Below are 20,121 nucleotides of genomic sequence, written 5' to 3'. Positions count from 1 at the left end.
CACATTTTAAAGACAACAGAAGGATTAGTGTGAATACTATAGTGTTATCAGACCAACTCAGTGCCTACAGTAGGAGCAATAGTAGAAGTGGTGAGAATTTAGGCTAGGCTGTTGTGTGGAATTGCAAACTAAATTAATTTCAGACACACAGACCCAAGTCAAACAAAAGTACACACATCACAGAAAGTACTGAAGCTTTCCATTCTTGAAGTGGGAGGTTGCTGTTGTATGGGGATTACAATGTTTTTCTCTGTGCAGACGCTCGGCAAAGTGAAAAAAAAAAAAAAAGGTGTAAAATCAATGCTACAGCAAATTAAAATACATTTACTCCTAAATAAAAATATCTGTCTAGGAATTTAATACACTTTAACTTATGGACATTGGTTTCATGCTTTTTTAAAAATTTATTTATTCGCTTAAATGATGTGAGAATTTCCATGGGGAGGGAGTCTTAGAAATAGGCTGCTCTGCCTGCTACTGACCTTTATGGGAAGCTGAATCCATTTGATTATCCTGACAAGAGGAAGGACAGTAAGGCAACCAAAAATTATTGTGATCAAAATCCTAGCATATGTAGAAATGAAAATCTAAATCTATACATCTAAATCTAATAAAAATCTGATGTAAAAATCTAATACTGCTGGCCACTCTAGTAGAAAATATAGTAATTTTTGATGATGTGGTAGTAATTCAGATACGTAAATGTAGTGCTCGTCTAAGACCATAGGCCAGCTGAGGCATTGGTATAGGACTGGCAGCTATCCCAACACCTGGGAGACCTTTCTTGCTTTCACCTTAGGCATAATTTGGATAAATCTTTGTTGTGGACATGTAACCAAGAACAATTTGGCTTGTAATATCCATTCATTATTACTATACAATAACAACTATTTGGTGACTGACCACAACTGAAGTGGTTTGCAGCCTCTTATGCTGAAGTTCTATGGTTGCCTACACCGATACGATCCAAAATCATAACACCTTTATAGCATTACATTTGGTTTCTACCCAACTGGCTACTCAGTCCTATGGTGCTGAACAACAGATGTAATCAGGCAGCAAATACATACTGACAAATGGATGAAATGCTGTCTCCAGATGCAGAAAGGGTTGCAGCAATACTTCAGCACTGCTGGGTATTGAGCATTTAGTTATTGCTCATCCCCAGTGAAGTCACTGGCTCACCAGTTTGTGAGGTTTGGTTCTTGCACAGATCAGTGGAGAAACACAAGGCCCCTGTCATTTCCTTGTGCTGCCTCTTTCGGAAATCTCCTTTAGCTGCAGTGGTACCCTCCAAAACTGCCTCTTAAAGTTTGACTTTACAATTTAACAACTTACACAACATCAAGTCCACACATTGACAGCAGCACTGAAATCTAATGACAAATAGCTTTCAAACTCTATTTAATCACTTAGATGTAAAGGCTGGTAATATATCCGACATCCTGGAGTTAATAATGAGTGGCAGCTCCTCTCTAGTTAGAAATTATGATTTATTCTGGTATATCATATATATATCATAGAGGAGAAAAGGAGTATGGAGTCATGATTTATTATTTAAAATTTATCTTATCAACTCATGCTACAGTGTTATTATTTGAGGAGCTCTTCTTGAAAAATATGTAAAAAAAGTGCAAAACATGATACTTGGAAAGCAATTATCTTTACACAGTGCCTTAAAGAAATAATATTTTATATAAATATTTTATATTTATATAATGATTTGGTGTGTATGTATACATATATTTATTTGTATACATACATGTATATATATACTGAGTAGAACTGAAGAGGTCGCTGGTTTTCAGAGCTATTTCATAATGATTTCACTTACGAAAAATGCAATAATTCTATGTTAGCTGTTGTTGAATAGAAGATAGGGTGCAAACCAGACAGCAAAAAGACTCATCCTGGCAGTGATAATCTCTGGATCTGCACAGCCTCCGTCTCACCCGAAATACAAAACATGTTGCAGTCCCACAGGACGGTATAATATTTACGCATATATACAATGGCAGAGGAAGGTATCTAAATACAACACACATACATGCACACACACACAAAAAATAAAAATAATAATAATAAAGAAATTATAAAGAAAATGAACAGAAATGAAGTGGAGATTGAAAAGCACAGACAAATATGAAATCTCTTCAGCCTGCAACTTCACAGAAAGGTGGGCTTGCGGGACAAGTCACATCTCAATAAACAGCCACAGATGGTCTTTTCCTCCTGTTCTATCACAAGACATATTTTACTGTTTGTTCATAAATATGTCCTAGTACATATCATGAAACTTCTAAAGAAATCCTATACATGTATAAACTGTAGCATGTATAACAGGAGCCTGGAGAAACCATTTTAAATGAAGATGCCTATATTTGGTCAGATGAATCCTGGAGCTATTCTGCTTTGGATCAAGTCTCTTGTACTCAATAACCAGCACACGTAGAGGAAATTTAACTCTGAATTAGCATATTCTGGCAAGTCTGATGAGTTTTCTATAGCTCAGCCTTGTATGCACTGATGGCTCATCCTCCCCTTGGGTGGTGTAAATGACCACAGAAGTTGCTGGCGAGAGTGTATTGGTCTCACTGGTTCCGAGGTATCATCCAGAATCCACAATAAGGAAATAATAGTCACTTTTCAATGCATTTGAAAAAATAACCTTGTATAACTGAAACCTTTTATGAAACAATAGCACCCTCCCCCACTCCAACTCAGGTATATCACATCATTACATTAGTGCAGGCAGAAAATCAGATGCCATTGATTTTTTCAGACTACTGAGATTCACTAGTGAAGAATCAGGATGACAAGTGGAGAGCATGGTAATGAGACCTGTGTCTTCTCAAATTTAAGCCCCTTATTTTTAGACTGTAACCAATATTTTAACATCACATCCTTTCCCCAAGCTGTGTTGTATGTCTGACCTTGACTAGAAAGCCTCTGTCTTTGGTCCCACCATTGTGTATCACTATGTAGGGAAGCCAATAAGTCACAGGCACTTATATCCTCTCCACCTTACAGAAGATACAACACTTCAGCCGTTGCTTTGCTTTGCCCTTCTTTCCCTTATAGGTATCTTATTATGTTTGACAGCTTTTTGTAGCTTTCATGGTGCGTACCACACTTCCTCAGTAAAAATTGAACAGACTTTCTTCTTTTCCCATTTGTGATCCAATCGTGTCATTACAACAATATCTAGTGTTTATATTAATAATAGGCAGGAATTCCTTTTTCAGTATCTAGAGACTATATATGTTTGTTTAATGGGCACATTTTCCCCATCTTAAAAATTATAATGTGGTTTTTAGTTCTGTCTATTATAAAACTACAAAATTGCCTTTTGCTGAAAACCCTGGTGTTGTTGCTATTCAAACATGGCCACGATTAGAGAAAATAAGGTCTTTGCAGGGCTCATGTCAATTAGGTTTCTGAAGGCCTTTCAATTTACTTTTATGTAATTTAGAACAAGGGCTACCATGAATTCTATTAGCACCTGGGCCAACTCTCCTTGAAAAAACAGCAGGTGCTCTATAAAGCATCAGACATCCCATTTTCCCATTATAAAAAAATGGGCACGATCATTTTTATATTAATTCTAAAGCTGAAATAGCCAGGAATAGAAAGTTTATATGCAGTACGGGAGCATTGCTGCAAAAGAAAAATGTAATGTGGCTTGACAGATTTAATTTTCCTCCCACCCTTTCAGTTCTTGACCTTTTATAGTAACTATAAACAAAGGCACAAAGTAATGCTGATTTGTGCAGCAGTCTTGATACTATCAGGGACCTGTGGCCAATTTTATAAAACACCTAGACAGAGTAAACAATACAAATAAAGGGAAACATTCAGATGTCTATTTTCTCTCCACCAGTCGGCATGAACCATCACAGCTAAAAAAAGATTTAGATTTAGCTTGGAGAAGGGAAGAAAGTTCCTTCATTTACATTACATGAAAAGCATACTGTGATATTGATTATCCATCAGTTTCCAGACAGGCAGAGATTAAATTAACAGATTTTGAAGTCAAAGAGGACCATTATGTAATTTAGCCTTGTTCTTTATATCACACAGGCTCAGCAGTTTAATTCTATTACTCTCAGAAAAGAAAGACATACACTCTTCATTTGAAAATGTCAAGACATTCATCACGTCCCTCAGCAGTTTGATGTAATGGCTAATCACCCTGACATTAAAACATGTGTTCTACTTCACATGTGCTAATTCCCATATTTTGGTTCTGGTTTTCCCTTTCTTTGTTGCAGTTCTTTAATAGACAATCTATCTTTAATAGATGGTGCTCTCTTTCTCTCCCCCATCCCACTTTTCTCTGTGAAAGTGCTAATCAAATCACCTTTTAGGTTTCTTTTCAACACAGCTAAATAGCCCAAGGTCTTTAAATATCACAGCGAAAATCTTATCTTCCAGCTCTTGAAATAATGACTGTGGGATTTTTCTCTACTTTCCCCATTTTTTTTTTCCAGCAGATTGATGCATACTTTTTGTTTGTTTGTTTTTTAAACAAAATGGAATATTTTAACATCATGGCCAAGGAAGGAGGAAGGAGGAGGCAGCACTCACCTCCTCTTGCTGGGTATAACTCCCATCTCCTCACTGTCTCCCTCCAGAGTGACCCTTCTCGCCTGCCACCATTCATCATCTGAGGCGTTGATGACATGAAGGATGTCTCCGTACTTGAAACTGAGTCCTTGGCTTGGGAGGCCACTGTCTTTGCTCTTGTCATAGTCAAACATAGCTCTGTGAAAGGAAATAAAGATGTAAAGACAAGTGATTATCTCAGTCTTGGAAACATTTACTTCTGAACATTTTGTCATCTTTTATGTTCCAGCTAACCAGTTCTCCTTTCCAAAGAGAAAGGTCTTGGAGGAAAACTTCCTGCTTTGAAGGTAATGTTTACAGAATACATTTGTTTTAAGAGAAACTGAACAGTGAAGTATGATATTTACTATTTCACTCAATAAAGAACAATCACCGTTTCAGATTATCCAGCAAAAAATGTCTGGTGGCCGGCAACTCCTCTGTGACCTTGCCAGAAGTAATTTGTGGCTGTTAAAATTGTTCCTGTGATAGGATGGAATTCCTGAAACTTGAAACTAAACTAAACTGAAAGATGCCATTATCAAAGTAATGATAGTCTGGCACATGTCCCTTCAAAATGCCCTCTAGATGCATGCAGCACCACCAGTTTCTCTGTCCACATCCAGTCCCCCAGTGCAGCACAACTTGTCCAGATAGCTCTGGTTGTTTTCTTTGATGTTGATGAGGTTTTCCACTGGTTTAAAGTGGACCTCTGCTTTGGGTATGCCTATGCAATAGTCCTATGTACAGTACATATATTATGTACATGGCCTATGTATGGTACATATATTAATATCTGTATATGGACTCTAAAGCAGAAATGGAGAGCCATCTTTAATATACCTGGTTGTTAAACTGTTGTTGGGAGTAATTCAGCATGAACTAATTGCCAAAGTATTCAACCAGATCCTGAGAAAGACCTTCAGTCTGCACTGAGCTCTATATTACCAAACTACAGTGAAAACAATCCTCAGCCTCATCCAGGCCTATGCCCTGCACCTCCACCAGCAATCCCTGGGGTCAACATACTCTGTATTTCCCATTGAAAGGCCCTGGACATGAATTCCAGAAAGGCTGTATGTGTGTGCAGGTGGCTAGCTGAAGTTATCCAGATAAAAACCTAGATCTTGGTTTCTAATAAGAGAAGATATATAGATATTTTTTTTTTTCCCCATACAAAATACAGTTTAAAGAACGTGTGCCTGACAACAACTGATGTTTATTTTCCTGTAGGGAAATTCCTATAGGGTAAATAATATGTTTATAATACTAACTACAGAAAGGATAGATGAGTAAAATCCCAAGAGGGACATAATAAGACCAACTCTTTATTGTCAGAAATAAAGTTGAAGTAATTTCTTCATTGGTAAACACATCTGTGAGAAGGATTTGATATAATTAATTGTTATGCATTGTAGTATAATTGCACAGAATGATTATAACAGCTTTATGGGTAAAATTAAAACACTCAAGGCTACCTCTCATAATGAGGAGAACTTATAAAAAAAAAAAAAAAAGTTATTGGAGTTGTAACTATGCAACCAAAATAATTCAAAAGGTCTCATAAGCACTCATTCTGCACGAAGGATCTGCTTCATGAAGAGAAAAAATGCTTTTTGGAATATGCATTCTCTTAAAGAGTTTACAGTCTAAGAGCTTCAGAAAAGCCCAGATAATTCCTTTCTCTGAGGATGAACACAATAACTAATCCTGCTGAACTTTATGTAATCCATGAGCTTGGATGAGCTTGTGCCTTTCTTGGTAAATGTTCTTGGAACGAAAGTAAAAAAAACTTGGCTATATCTTAGTAAAAAAATATTTTCGTGAAGGATTCACGAATCAGTAGCAGATCATCTGTTGCCTTCTCAAATAAGGCTTTCTATAAGGTCGAGTGATGAAGAGGAAGCTATGCACCATCAGCTGCTTATCCTTAATCAATTAATGACACCCAATCTCTGAAGAAATGGCAGTGCACATACAAACAGACTTACAGCACATCATTCTGTTGGTATTGCTCTTATCGGCATGCAACACTCTACATTTTATCACCATATTAAAGAGCCATCATCTGAGAAATTCGCTGAGTAATTGTGTTCCTTGTCATGGAAGCCTCTCAACATCTCAAAAGCCTGATCACAGAGTTGGCTGCCGTGCTGAATATGGGGAAGATGTTACAATCCTGAATCTACACACAACTAAATCACTCAAAACAAATGACAATATTTTCCATTGCAGAGAATAAGCAAGACTGTCACATCCCAGAGGTAAACTGCATTCCAAACTGAAATGCTCAATATTTTGAAAGTTCTAAGGTAAAGGGTGTGTTGAAAAGCTAAGGAGGAGAAAGAAATCAGAGCGGTGTTCTTTGTTCTTGAACAGACATTTTCACCTTAGAGCAGAACTTAACATCACAGACTGCCATCGTACTAGTTGACATTAACAGGGAATGTAGAATGCACAGGTTGCCACTGACTTACTATGATTGGAGTAATCACATGTAATGATAATTAAAATGAGATTATAGATAGACAAGAGAATTTTCAAGCAAATGTTTCAGAGAGTGAAGGACTTGTAGCTGCATGCTCTACAGATGCTGATTACTCCATTACTAGATGAAAATGACAAAAGAGCTGACTTCAGTGCTCTTTCACAAACATTTCAAATTGAGAGACAGGTTTAACTTTATACATGTTTAAGCTTACAACTTTGAAACTGTTTGTAGTTCTGTAAAACATACTTTTACAAGTAGGCAGTTGGCCCAGCTTTAGAACAAATTGAGTTCTTCATTCTAGACACTGTTGTATGCATGTGCACCCTCAGTAAGTTTGCTGATGACACCAAGCTCTGTGCTGCGGTCAACATGCTGGAGGGAATGGATAGCATCCAGAGGGACTTGGACAGACCTGAGAGGTGGGCCTGTGCCAACCTCATGAGGTTCAACAGGGGAAAGTGCAAGGTCTTGCATTTGGGTCAGGGTAATCCCAAGTACAAATCCAGGCTGGGCAGAGAATGGATTGAGAGCAGCCCTGAAGAGAAGGACTTTTGGGATGTTGGTTGGCAAGAAGCTCAACATGAGCTGGCAATGCGTGCTTGCAGCCCAGAAAGCCAACCGTACCCTGGGCTGCATCAAAAGCAGCGTGGTCAGCAGGGAGAGGGAAGGGATTGTCCCCCTCTGCTCTGTTCTGCTCTTGTGACATCCCACCCATCATTCAGCTCTGGGACCCTCACACAAGAAGATGTTAGGATAGAACAAGTCCAGAGGAGGGCTACAAAGATGATCAAGGGGCTGCAGCACCTCTCCTGTGAAGACAGGCTAAGGGAGTTGGGGTTGTTCAGTCTGGAGAAGAGAAGGCTCCGGGAAGACCACAGACAGGCCTTCTAGTACCTAAAGGGGACCTACAAGAAAGCTAGAGAGGGACTTTTTGCAAGGGCATGTAGTGATAGGACAAAGGGTAATGGCTTTAAAGTAAAAGACAGCAGGTTCAGATTAGATATGAGGAAGAAATTTGTTACTTAGAGGGTGGTGAGGCCCTGGCACAGGTTTCCCAGAGAAGCTGTGGATGCCCCATCCCTGGAAGTGTTCAAGGCCAGTCTGAATGGGGCTTTTGGAGCAACCTTGCCTTTTGCAGGTGTCCCTGCCCATGGCAGGGGGTTGGAACTGGATGGGCTTTAAGGCTCCTTCCAACCCCAACTATCCTATGATTCAATGAAATGTCCAACTCTCAGCAAAGTCTGTCTGGCTTTTTCAGCCAGATACCATACAAGATAGGTTCTGTCATTCCATGGGAAATATCAGAAGAAAAGCTGAAATGCATTAGTATCTTTTCAAAATATTATGGAGAGGACATAAGCAGCCCAGTCCTATAAGAGACCCATCCTACCAAGGAGCACACATCACACATCTCTGAGAGATGAAGATATCTAAAAGAAGCACCAAGAAGTGTTATTCAGACTAGGATTTACCCCATACAGACCCATGCATTTTTCCTTGAAAAGTTAAAGGTATCTCCCCACAACACAAGTACACAGTGTAGATTATGGAGATACAGATTAGCAGAGCTAATGAGTTACTGAGCATACTAACATGACTAAATGCTGCCTGCTTATTCATGGGTTGCTGTAACTCATTTTTAATGTCTTTTACTACAATTTTAAATAATAATGACCTCAATAACCTTACAGTTTTCTAATGGTGAATACCTGAGAGGCACGGATATTAACAGCTTCTCTCTCTCTCTTTTTTTTTTTTTTTAAATTTTTTTTTTCTCCACAGCTGACAAAAGCACATCTTAAATAGGAGTTCTTCCTTCAGGTGTTTAAGTCCTCAGCCATCTATTTGCATCTACTGTTCAGTCCTTTTTGGATCACGTAGGACAGAACCAAGAGCTCTACAAGGCTCATTTTTCCCAGTCAGCTGATTAAGTCTACTGTTGAACTGATATAGTTATTCTTTATGACAAAGGAAATCAGTTTAAATTATTTAACTTTAATTTCATAGCCATCACCAATGTCACTGTTAGGCCACATCAGCATCAGAAAAAATTCTGTTCAGTATCTTCTGGATAGTGCATTTCACAAATAGGAACCTGGGTTACACAGGATAGATGAGACATTTTTGGGTTACAAATATAGAAAGACCAGTGATTATTCTGAAGTGTGTATAAAACACTGAAATAGGAAACAAAGTTTGCTGAAAACAATTCAAACAAGTGTGTTGAACTTATGAATTACCTTATTAGAAAAATAGCAATAGGAATGGGTGTGATTACCAAAGCTTTAAAGGATATGTGCTGCATTTCCATTAATGACTTTTTCTTTTTTCCCCCAGTTCCAAGTTTTTGCTTGAGTTTGGGGAAAATTATTTAATATTTGTACAACATTCTGAAATTAAAAAGTGCTGTTTGAATGCCATACATTGCTGCTGTCTTCTTTGTGAATGTTTCCTGCTTGTAGAAAATTAAGAAGCACAGTCCTGAGAAGTGAAACAGAAGGTGCAAACATTTAGAACATGCTGGATATCAGAAATATTCAAGATTATATGAGTCCCTGACATTATTCCAGACTTCAGAAGTGATCATTGCACTAAGCTAATCCAAGAAGTAATTTGGAAAGAACCTAACAGGTTTTATTTTTTTGCTTGGTTGCTTCTTAATAATTATTAGGAACCCACTTCAGTGTAAAACTTGAGACAAGCATTTCACAACAGCATCAAAATTCCTTGCTCAAAATTTGTTTGAAATGAAAATACGGTCAGTGCCAAGACACAGTATACTACCAAATGTGCAGTGAGGTGTCTATACGACAGTGAAGACCACTAAAATGGGGACTCTTTTTTTCTTCAATTTAGTGTAAACACTTTAGCATTTGAGGTATGTTGAAAAACTAAGCTGCATCGCATAGTAAATTTACAGAATCACAGATTGCCTGAGGTTGGAAGGGACCTCTGGAGATCACCTGGTCTAGCCCCGTCCTGCCAAGCAGGGTCACCTAGTGCACATTGCACATGATGGTTTTGAATGGTTTTGATGGTTTTGGATGGTTTTGAATATCTCCAGAGAAGGAGACTCCAAAACCTCTCTGGGCAACCTGTGCCAGTGCTTGGTCACTCTCATGGTAAGGAAGTGTTTCCTCATATTCTAATTTCTATTCTAGTAATAACTCTTCTTGCATCAGGAGTTATAAATATTTGGCATAGGAGAACTTATATTAGATTTATGGAAATAGCAAATCAATTCATGGTTCAATCCCATGCATTGCAACCTACTGGCACCCACCATGCCTGTATTGTTACCAGCATTTCAAAAATGAAAAGTAAGGTACAGAAAGAGTAAGTGGTCTTGCTAAGCCTTTGGCAAAAAAAGGGAATTTAACAGAGAAACTGAGATTCCTCATCTGAGGTATTAAACACCGTTTGTAAGTAGTCTTCATGATCTTCCTGACAAGGCAAGGGATATTAATGCATTTCAAGCGCAGCAATATATTTTGCTGAATGCCCCTGTATGTTCAGTGCAAAAAAAAAAACATATCTCCCATATCACTGTATCATGGCTAGTAATCTCAACATGATACAGTTCAGGTACTGTGTGGCAGCTTTATTTGCATCTTTGAAATTACTTTCTTCTTCTGGCACAGATGGGAGTTTGCACATAAATTTACAGGCTGCTCTTTGCCATTTACTTGATTATGAAATGACAACAACATTTAGCAGGAGAGATCTTCAGTTTCTGTAAACAGCCCTAACTCTTTTGCAATCTGCTAGCATATCTGCATTTACATGAGTTAAGGATATCACCATTTTCTCTGAAAATTTCCTTAGCAGAGATTTAGGGAGAGAGAAACTATTCTTCCTCTTCTTTACATCTGCCTTATGCCCCCCTCTTCCCCCATTTTTTTTTTAAACGATGGGGAAATTCAACACACAGAGATCTAATAATTTTCCTGGTTTTATACAGTAATTCAGTACTAGAGTCAGAATTTGACCCCAAGTTTCTTTGCTGTCTTTTCTGCATTCTCGGTAATAGATGTATTTCCACCCACTTGCAGGCTCAGCTTGAAGAAAACATTAAAGCAAAATGAAAGAAACCCTAGTGTAATTCATTGCTATAGCTACAACAGAGAGCACAGCAGTGTTGTGATAGAAACAGCCATCGCAATGCAATTAAGATGTTATTAGAAGGGTTAAATTTTCACTTAGTAGCATGTCAATAAAGACTTCCACCTTCTTCTCCCAGGTTTTCTTTAATCTGGAGAAGCTGAACAGGTGAATCCTACGTGTAGATCATACTGAAAGGTTGCTCTCCCCACGTGAGCTTGGGAAGCTCTGAGGTGCTGCTTGCAATGCCTACAGGCTGCCAGAGCAGCCCCTGTGCTAGAAATGATCCAATCACACATTGTCACCTCTGAAAGGGTTGGGAGTGGACTGTTTTGAAGAACACCTTTCATTAAAAGTATACTACAACAGTGTGGTTTCAAACAAACAAACGAACAAAAATGTTTGTCTCAGGCCTTTGACTGAAAGAAACTGTGATTCCTGGTTTGTTGTGTGTTTGTTTCTTTCCAATGAGTATTTCCTGTTTTAATGATGTTGCATCATGAAGCCGATCCCCTCAACCTCAATTACTATAGTTGGTCTGAGAGGAACAAGTGTCAGCAGCATGTGGACTATTATATTAAACCATGCTAGGGCACTGCAGCATGGTTTCCAAGTGCTCTTTGGAAATCAGAATGGGCTAAGGATGATTCCCAGCAACAGTTTGGATACATCTCCCTTATGTGGTGGGCAATAGGGCATAAAGGAAGGGATGGGGCTGCAGTGGTGGGCCATAAGTCTGGAGGATGCTCCCAGGCACATGAAGTTTGGAGTATTAATGCAGCTGGTAGGTCTAAGCTTTCACTGATGGAGAGCCTGAGGGACTGGGGCTGCCCTTCAGGCACTTCCAAATCCTATCATACATTTACATCCAAGCCCCTTCCATTTGCTGTCATGCTATTTCTTTATTTCATTCAGCAGTTTCTCTATTCACTCCAAGCCATTCTTTATCATTTTGCTCCTAGTGGGAATTTGGTAGGGAGCTTTGCCACAGACTTCAATGAAAAGAGGTTTGGAGACAGCAGCATTAGTTCCAGAAAGATTTCACTAGGAGAGGGGAGATATTTTCTTTCTGTATTTACATCAGGAAAGAGGACTGCCATTTGTCATTGGGGAATATTTTGTTCATTTTGCAGATGCTACCATGATCCTTAATATCAGCTCCTACAAGCAGTGCTTGTTTGGTTTGCTTATTTGGGTGCTTTGCTAGTTCTTGTGTTCTCTCCAGGCAATGGTTTCTTCTACACTGAAAAACTTGAAGTCAATGCTTTCAGAAGTCTATACCCCTCTAAAAATATGTCAGTCAATGAATGTATGCTATACTTTCATGCTCTTGCTGTGCAACAGCACACAATGTTCTGTCAATGGCACAATCTCTGTCGCTGTGCCATGTCACAGCCAATATCGGTGGGGTTTAGGAAGGAAAACAGAAGTCTCAGATATGAAACTCCGAAGCTTGAGGTGTGAAGCATCACTGATCACTTCAGGAAGCTGCCTGTCAGAGCCTCAGGGACTCATGTTGTTAGAGAGGTTTTGAAGCTTTTGACTTCATCAGTGGCAGGAAGGATGACTGATCATGTTCCTTGTCTTTAGCTCATTTGCCAAATAGTCTGTGTGCCCATCACAACACACTGCTTGGGACAGTGGATCTGATGATCAATTCCAGGCTGTTCTAGGAAATGCAGCACAGGTGACAGCCCGCTGTGAGGAAGGACCAGCAGCTTTAGCTTTTCAGCCACGGACATAGACAGAATTCATGTTGCTTTCAGACTTATCTGGCTTCCAGCTCTTCTAGAAGTACTTGAAAGGTAACCCAAGAAAATGAAGCTCTTTCATGTTCTCTGCTTTTCATTGTTTCAACATTTTACAGGGCATAAAGGGGCCAAACAGAATTTCCATTTGATTTGCAAAAATCTGAAACTAGCATTAAACTGTGAGCATATTCCTTGACCCTTACCACCCTTACCATATATTTTTTTTCTTTTTAGTTGCATTTCTGATAAATGTAGAAGCTTTTAAATTCACTTACATTGTACTCAATGTATTGTTAATGTATTTAGGCTACAATATTTTGAAAAAACTCCAGAGAAGATCTGCAATAACATACTGTTTGAGAAGTACTTTGGGAACTGTGTGAAATTTCATTATGAAGCCCCAAACTCGTGAGTGAGTTTTGAATTACTCAACAAAATGGAAAACTTAGGTTAGGTTTGTCCTGAGGGGTTATTTTAAAGAAATGCAATCATTTCTGACTGACCTTGACCTGGCTGGAGGATTATGCATCAAAATGATGTGAAATTTGCATGTGCTTCTTCAAGGATTTGTTTTTTTCTCCCCACACAGACTCAGTGAAACTGCAGCTTGACTGCATCTCAGATTTCTGTCTGAGGAACCCATACAGTTTTGCAGCACAGATTCCTGTGTTGTGACATTTAAGATTATCTATATCCAGAAAGAAAAAGAAAAGTGACTGGATGTCTACTTAGGGATACTTTAAACTAACGGGTAATTCACCTGAAATTTCAACCTGTGGGTTGCACAGTTTGACACAGGAGCCAAAGAGTTCTGTGATTCTTGGTTTTAAAGAAATGGTAACTTACTTATTTCCTGCCTGAAAATACTAATTCATTTTTCCCCCCAGGAAAAATAAAATAAAATAAAATAAAATAAAATGAAATAAAATAAAATAAAATAAAATAAAATAAAAAAGATAAAATAAAATAAAATAATAAAATAAAATAAAATAAAACAAAATAAAATAAAATAAAATAAAATGTTATCTTCAGAGACAATAAGACTGAAACATTGGGACTCTGTGTGCAGCACTGCTTATAGCCATCCCCTCCCTCCCTGCTTCCAAATATGACTTCTTCCTAATACAGAATACACTGTATAAAAGCACTGAATTTATTATTTATTATTATTATTTTTAAATAACTAGTTTATGATATCTCTCAGTATTACAATAGCTCTCAAGATTCTGCTTTGGGTAGTTGTTTTTTTAGGTAGTTGTCTCAGACACCCTGTAGTTTGCAAATTGCTTTCTCCCAGACCTAATCATGACCCCATGTCCATTAGAAGCTTTTAAAATTACACTGTGGCCAGGCTGCCCACAGAATTCATTGTATTTCTACTAGGTTATAATCAAAAGAAAATTTTCAGCACAGGAAAGAACCCCACTGATAACATAATTATTACCACCAGCTAGATATATGATGACTTCTTTGTTTTTTTGGACAAGGATATTAGACATCTGGAGAACTAAAATAAGGGAAAGTCTTTCTATGTAAAAATGATCTACATTTATGATTTGTATAATATGAACATAATAAATACAAAGAGAGTGGCATGACGTCATCTTAGCAGAATGACTCTAGTACTGAAAAACACCCCACCAGCCAAAATGCAGATAACTGTGACAGTAAAATGGGATGTTATTATTATTATTATCAGAAATCAGTATGTAATACTAGAATGTTGTCAGACAGAATATTCATACTTATTTCTTTGCAGGAGATGTAAAAAGTTTAAGTCTTCAGACTTTTCTAGCATGAGAGTGCTCTTTTGATCATGTCATAATACATCTGTTTATGCACTACAACATTTAGAGACTCCTTTTGAAAAAGAATTGTTCTCTAGCTATTAAAAAAGTGTAAACAGGCAAATCCAGGAGAAAGTATTAACAAGACAGAACATTGGCTAGAATCATAGAATATCCTGAGTTGGAACGGACCCATAAGGATCATCAAGTCCAACTCCTAGCATCGCACAGGTCTACCCAAAAGTTTAGGCCATGAGACTAAGTGCACAGTCCAATCGCTTTTTAAATTCAGACAGGCTTGGTGCAGTGACTACTTCACTGGGGAGCCTGTTCCAGTGTGCGACCACCTCTGTGAAGAACCTCTTCCTGATGTCCAGCCTAAACTTCCCCTGCCTCAGCTTAACACCATTCCCACAGGTCCTATCACTGGTGTTTACAGAGAACAGGTCACCTGCCTCTCCACTCCCCCTCACGAGGAAGTTGTAGACTGTGATGAGGTCCCCCCTCAGCCTCCTCTTCTCCAGGCTGAACAGGCCCAGTGACCTCAGCTGCTCCTCATATTCTTCCCCTCTAGGCCCTTCACCATCTTCGTTGCCCTCCTCTGGACACTCTCCAACCATTTAATGTCCTTTTTGTACTGTGGCGCCCAGAACTGCACACAGTACTCAAGGTGAGGCTGCACCAGTGCAGAGTAGAGCTGGGCAATCACTTCGCTCGACTGACTAGCAATGCCGTAGAATCATAGAATCTATGGCTGCTTTGTCTCTGAGGAGAGAGGACATTTTGGAAAAGTCAAGATGTTTGTTTGCAATGGCTCCTTCTTAGTAATGGCTTCCTCTTGGACTTATCATAGAATATCATAGAATATCCTGAGTTGGAAGGGACCCTTAAGGATCATCAAGTCCAACTCTTGACACCGCACAGGTCTACCCAAAAGTTCAGACCATGTGACTAAGTGCACAGTCCAATCTCTTAAATTCAGACAGGCTCGGTGCAGTGACCACTTCCCTGGGGAGCCTGTTCCAGTGTGCAACCACCCTCTCTGTGAAGAACCCCCTCCTGATGTCAAGCCTAAATTTCCCCTGCCTCAGCTTAACCCCGTTCCCGCGGGTCCTGTCACTGGTGTTAATGGAGAAAAGGTCTCCTGCCTCTCGACACCCCCTTACGAGGAAGTTGTAGACTGTGATGAGGTCTCCCCTCAGCCTCCTCTTCTCCAGGCTGAACAGGCCCAGTGACCTCAGCCGTTCTTCGTACGTCTTCCCCTCCAGGCCTTTCACCATCTTCGTAGCCCTCCTCTGGACACTCTCCAACAGTTTCATGTCCTTTTTATACTGTGGTGCCCAGAACTGCACACAGTACTTGAGGTGAGGCCGCACCAGCGCAGAGTAGAGCGGGACAATCACCTCCCTTGACCTACTAGCGATGCCGTGCTTGATGCACCCCAGGACACAGTTGGCCCTCCTGCTGCCAGGGCACACTGCTGGCTCATATTCAACTTGCTGTCTACCACGACCCCCAGATCCCTCTCTTCTAGGCTGCTCTCCAGCGTCTCATCGCCCAGTCTGTACGTGCAGCCAGGGTTTCCCCGTCCCAGGTGCAGGACCCGGCACTTGCTCTTATTGAACTTCATGCGGTTGGTGATCGCCCAGCTCTCCAACCTATACAGATCCCTCTGCAAGGCCTTTACACCCTCATTTGAGTCCACAACTCCTCCAAGTTTGGTGTCATCAGCAAACTTGCTCAAAATACCTTCTATTCCTACATCCAGATCGTTTATAAAAATATTGAAAAGTACCGGCTCTAAAATGGAGCCTTGAGGGACCCCACTGGTGACCGCCCGCCAGCCTGACGCAGCCCCATTTACCATAACCCTTTGGGCCCTGCCCATTAGCCAATTGCTCACCCATCGTATGATGTTTTTATTTAGCTGTATGGTGGACATTTTGTCCAGTAGGATCCTATGGGAAACCGTGTCAAAAGCCTTGCTGAAGTCCAAAAAAATCACATCAGCTGGTTTCCCTTGGTCCACCATATGGGTGATCTTATCATAAAAGGAAATCAGGTTAGTGACTTGAAAGTTCTCCTTTGAGAACAAAAGAATCAGAAGTTGAATTTGCATTTTTATTGTATCAGCTGTCTGGTTCTTTTCAAATAACGAGGTGTCACCTGCATATGGGAACTACAACACAGATTGACAAAGCCGATCAAAATTATTATGGAGATTAATTCTCCTGACAAATGTGGAGAAATGTGCTAAATCCATAAACTCTGCAGGATGCAACTATTTTAGAAATCATAATATCCTTTTGTCTCTAGGCCAGAACTTGAAGAGCTCATTAAGAATTTACTCAATCAGTGGGAGGTTGCTGATAGAGTCCTTTTTGTTTTAGCACACTAACTTCAACAGGAAGCAATGCAGTGCATTCCTGTTTTTGACTTTGTCTCTTTTAAAGAAGGGTGATTTTCTAAAGATCCACATGCAATCAAAGACTACTAAATCTATATTTTTATGGCACAAAGGTCAGGAAACTCTACATAACCTCTGGTTCTTAAGGCCAAACATAAAAACTCTAAAGGCTTCAGTTTGTGAAGCTATAACCCTATACAATCAATGGATATGGAACAATGCTGAAGGCCAGAGCTGAACTCAGCCAAGACCTTCTAAACAAATAACAGAAAAATAACAGTTTGCCTGAAGGAGCAGGAGTGATTAGAAGAGATGTACTATTTTCTCAGCCCATTCTGTGGATTCTATGAGCTATTATCTGTCATCCTTTACCTATCCAAAAGAGGTTTATCCCGGTAAGGTTTACTATATGATTGGGTTGCATGGTTTTCCTGGTAGATAATGTTTTCTATAAACCTTATTTTCTCAAGTCAAATGAATACTTTGTAAATACACTTTTCATTAGTAGTCCCTTCTCTTAAGGGACTTAAAAATATGATGTCAGCATATTCAAAAGCAGAAATAAACCAAGAAAAAGAGCAAATAATGATAGTCTTTGGTGCTACCTCTTAAATGTCAAAACCCCATGATTATTTCTTCTTGTTAATGTTATGTTTGGTGGTTTTACTCTGTGTGTGGTTGTCAATACTCTTTAGAAACTTTGAAGTTTATGAACTTTGAAGAAAGAAGTGCTGATTAACCACTGTTATCAAAAATATTTAACAGTAACTATATGTACTTTAACAGTTATTAAACAAAGTTGCAAGGGGATGATGCTAAACTTCTTAGCTTCTGTCTTTTAAATATAAAATTAAGCCCATGCTGCACTGAGCTCCTTGCAGCTCATCACTCACTCCACTGCATTTCCCAAAACTTCCTTTCCTGGGAGCCCTGGCTCTCATGCACTAAAAACCCAGCAGGATTAAGGGTAACATCAGAAGCTCCTACATCCCATTTTTAAAGGTAACTTAAACACAACTGAGCCTAGGTTTTGTTGACTTTCAATGAAGATTAAGCTCTGAATTGCTAAATTGCCTTGAAGATGTTACTCTAAGCAGCTTTAAGATTGACAGAATTTGTGTTAAGCTGCTCTGAGTCTGATAGGATGAAGGCCTGGTGCAGTGACAGAAGCTCTTTGATTCCTTGCTCTTGGATGGTGCTAGGACTATCCAATAATAATAAGCCATTCTTTCTGCTGCCATGAAAGAGGCTCAGAGTTTTGATGGTTTGTCCATAATGACATTTCCTCATTTTGTTTATGTGTGATTCCTGATTTATGCAAGGACACTAAGCTACAGAACTGGGACCTTGCCTTTTAATATCTTTATTTAAAATGAGCCTTGTGGCAATAAAAAAAATAAACAAACATAAAAAGAAATTTTACTAGAAATTAGTTGTTTTCTTCTCCTATACTGGTTTAAGCTTACTTTGATTTTAAGCCTCTCTGTTTTACAGAAGAGAGATTTACCACTAACCCCTACTTCTACTTAGCAATTAATTTTAAATGGGGGCAGTTTATCAAAAGCCATGTCCTTAAGTTAGGCAAAGTAATAATAATAGCACTCTCTTATATCAAGCTGCAAAAAAATCATTTTCTTTAGCATTTAAGTAATCTGAATAATTTCAAGGGGATTACACAAACCTTGAGTTATGTATTGAGACTTATCTGTGGCATGATACTTTGTATGTAATATAAAACAATTCACAGATCAGTTGCTTTCCTAATGTTGCTCATATGGTCCTGCAACTAGGGACCCCCAATCACCACTACAGGCTGGGGGTGACCTGCTGGAGAGCAGCTATGCAGAGAGAGACCTGGGAGTTCTGGCGGACAGCAGGCTGACCATGAGCCAGCAATGTGCCCTGGTGGCCGAGAAGGCCAACAGTATCCTTCGGTCCTTCGGTGCACTCAGTAGAGTGTTGCCAGCAGGTCAAGGGTGGTGATCCTCCCCCTCTGCTCAGCCCTGGTGAGGCCTCACTGGGAGCATTGTGTCCACTTCTGGGCTCCCCAGTACAAGAAGGACTGAAGCAAGTCCAGAGGAGGGCTATGAAGATGATTAGAGGACTGGAGCACCTGTCATACAAGAACAGGCTGAGAGAATTGGGCCTGTTTAGCCTGGAAAAGAGAAGACTGAGGGGAGAATTCATCAATGTGTATAAATATCTGAGGGGAGGGTGTTGAGAGGATGGAGCTGGTCTCTTTTCAGCTGTGCCCAGTGACAGTATGAGAGGCAACGGGCACAAACTGAAGCACAGGAGGTTCTGGCTGAATATGAGAGGGCACTTAGTTACTGTGAAGGTGACAGAGCACTGGAACAGGTTGCTCAGAGAGGTTGTGGAGTCTCCTTCTCTGGTGATATTCAAAACCTGCCTGGATGCCATCCTGTGCAATGTGCTTTAGGTGATTTAGCTCAGCAGGGGGGTTGGACGGCATAATCTTCAGAAGTCTCTTCCAACCTCAGCCATTCTTTGATTCTGTGATTCTGTTATAGGCAAACATTTTCTTTCATATTTATTTTAAAAAAATAGAAAAAAGAATCCTCATTTTAGGATGTAATACTCAGCTTGTAAACCCCATATACTACTACTACTTTTTAAGTCTGAATCAAATAATTCTGTCATGCCAGAAGCTAGAACTTCATATACCTTAAGGATAGATTTGTGTGTGCAGGAAACGGGAAACAGAGAGGAATGACGAAAATCTAGCTTATGTTTCCAGCAGCTATAAGCGAACTCCCTCCCTCACTTACTGGCATCTTTCCTCTCTTTCATAAACCATTGAATAATGCCCTCTGAAAAAAAAAAGACTCTGTTGCATGTCTTTGTGTGGCATTTTCACCATGGCTGATCCAAAAATGTCCTCTTACTATGGTGCTGATGGCTTCCATACTTTGAAGCAGGAAAGTCCTTTCTAAGAAAAACAAAAACAAAACAAACAAA

At 39.5% G+C, this 20,121-nt stretch overlaps 1 protein-coding gene across 30 annotated transcripts in view; it reads right to left on the bottom strand.

Moving 5' to 3' along the window:
* DLG2 (discs large MAGUK scaffold protein 2) overlaps window positions 1-20,121 on the bottom strand; it is a 1,046,667-nt gene that overhangs the window by 51,699 nt on the left and 974,847 nt on the right. For all 30 annotated transcript variants that reach the window (XM_084519823.1, XM_084519802.1, XM_084519813.1 and 27 more), the window contains one exon: window positions 4,588-4,764. In XM_084519823.1, coding sequence (XP_084375949.1) covers window positions 4,588-4,764 — 177 coding nt within the window. The remainder of the gene's footprint in view (window positions 1-4,587; window positions 4,765-20,121) is intronic.

The sequence above is a fragment of the Aythya ferina genome, assembly GCF_964211825.1.
Source record: "Aythya ferina genome assembly, chromosome: 1".
NCBI classification, from domain to species: Eukaryota; Metazoa; Chordata; class Aves; order Anseriformes; family Anatidae; genus Aythya; species Aythya ferina.
The sequence above is the reverse complement of the archived record's forward strand: the minus strand, read 5'-3'. Positions and strand labels throughout refer to the sequence as shown.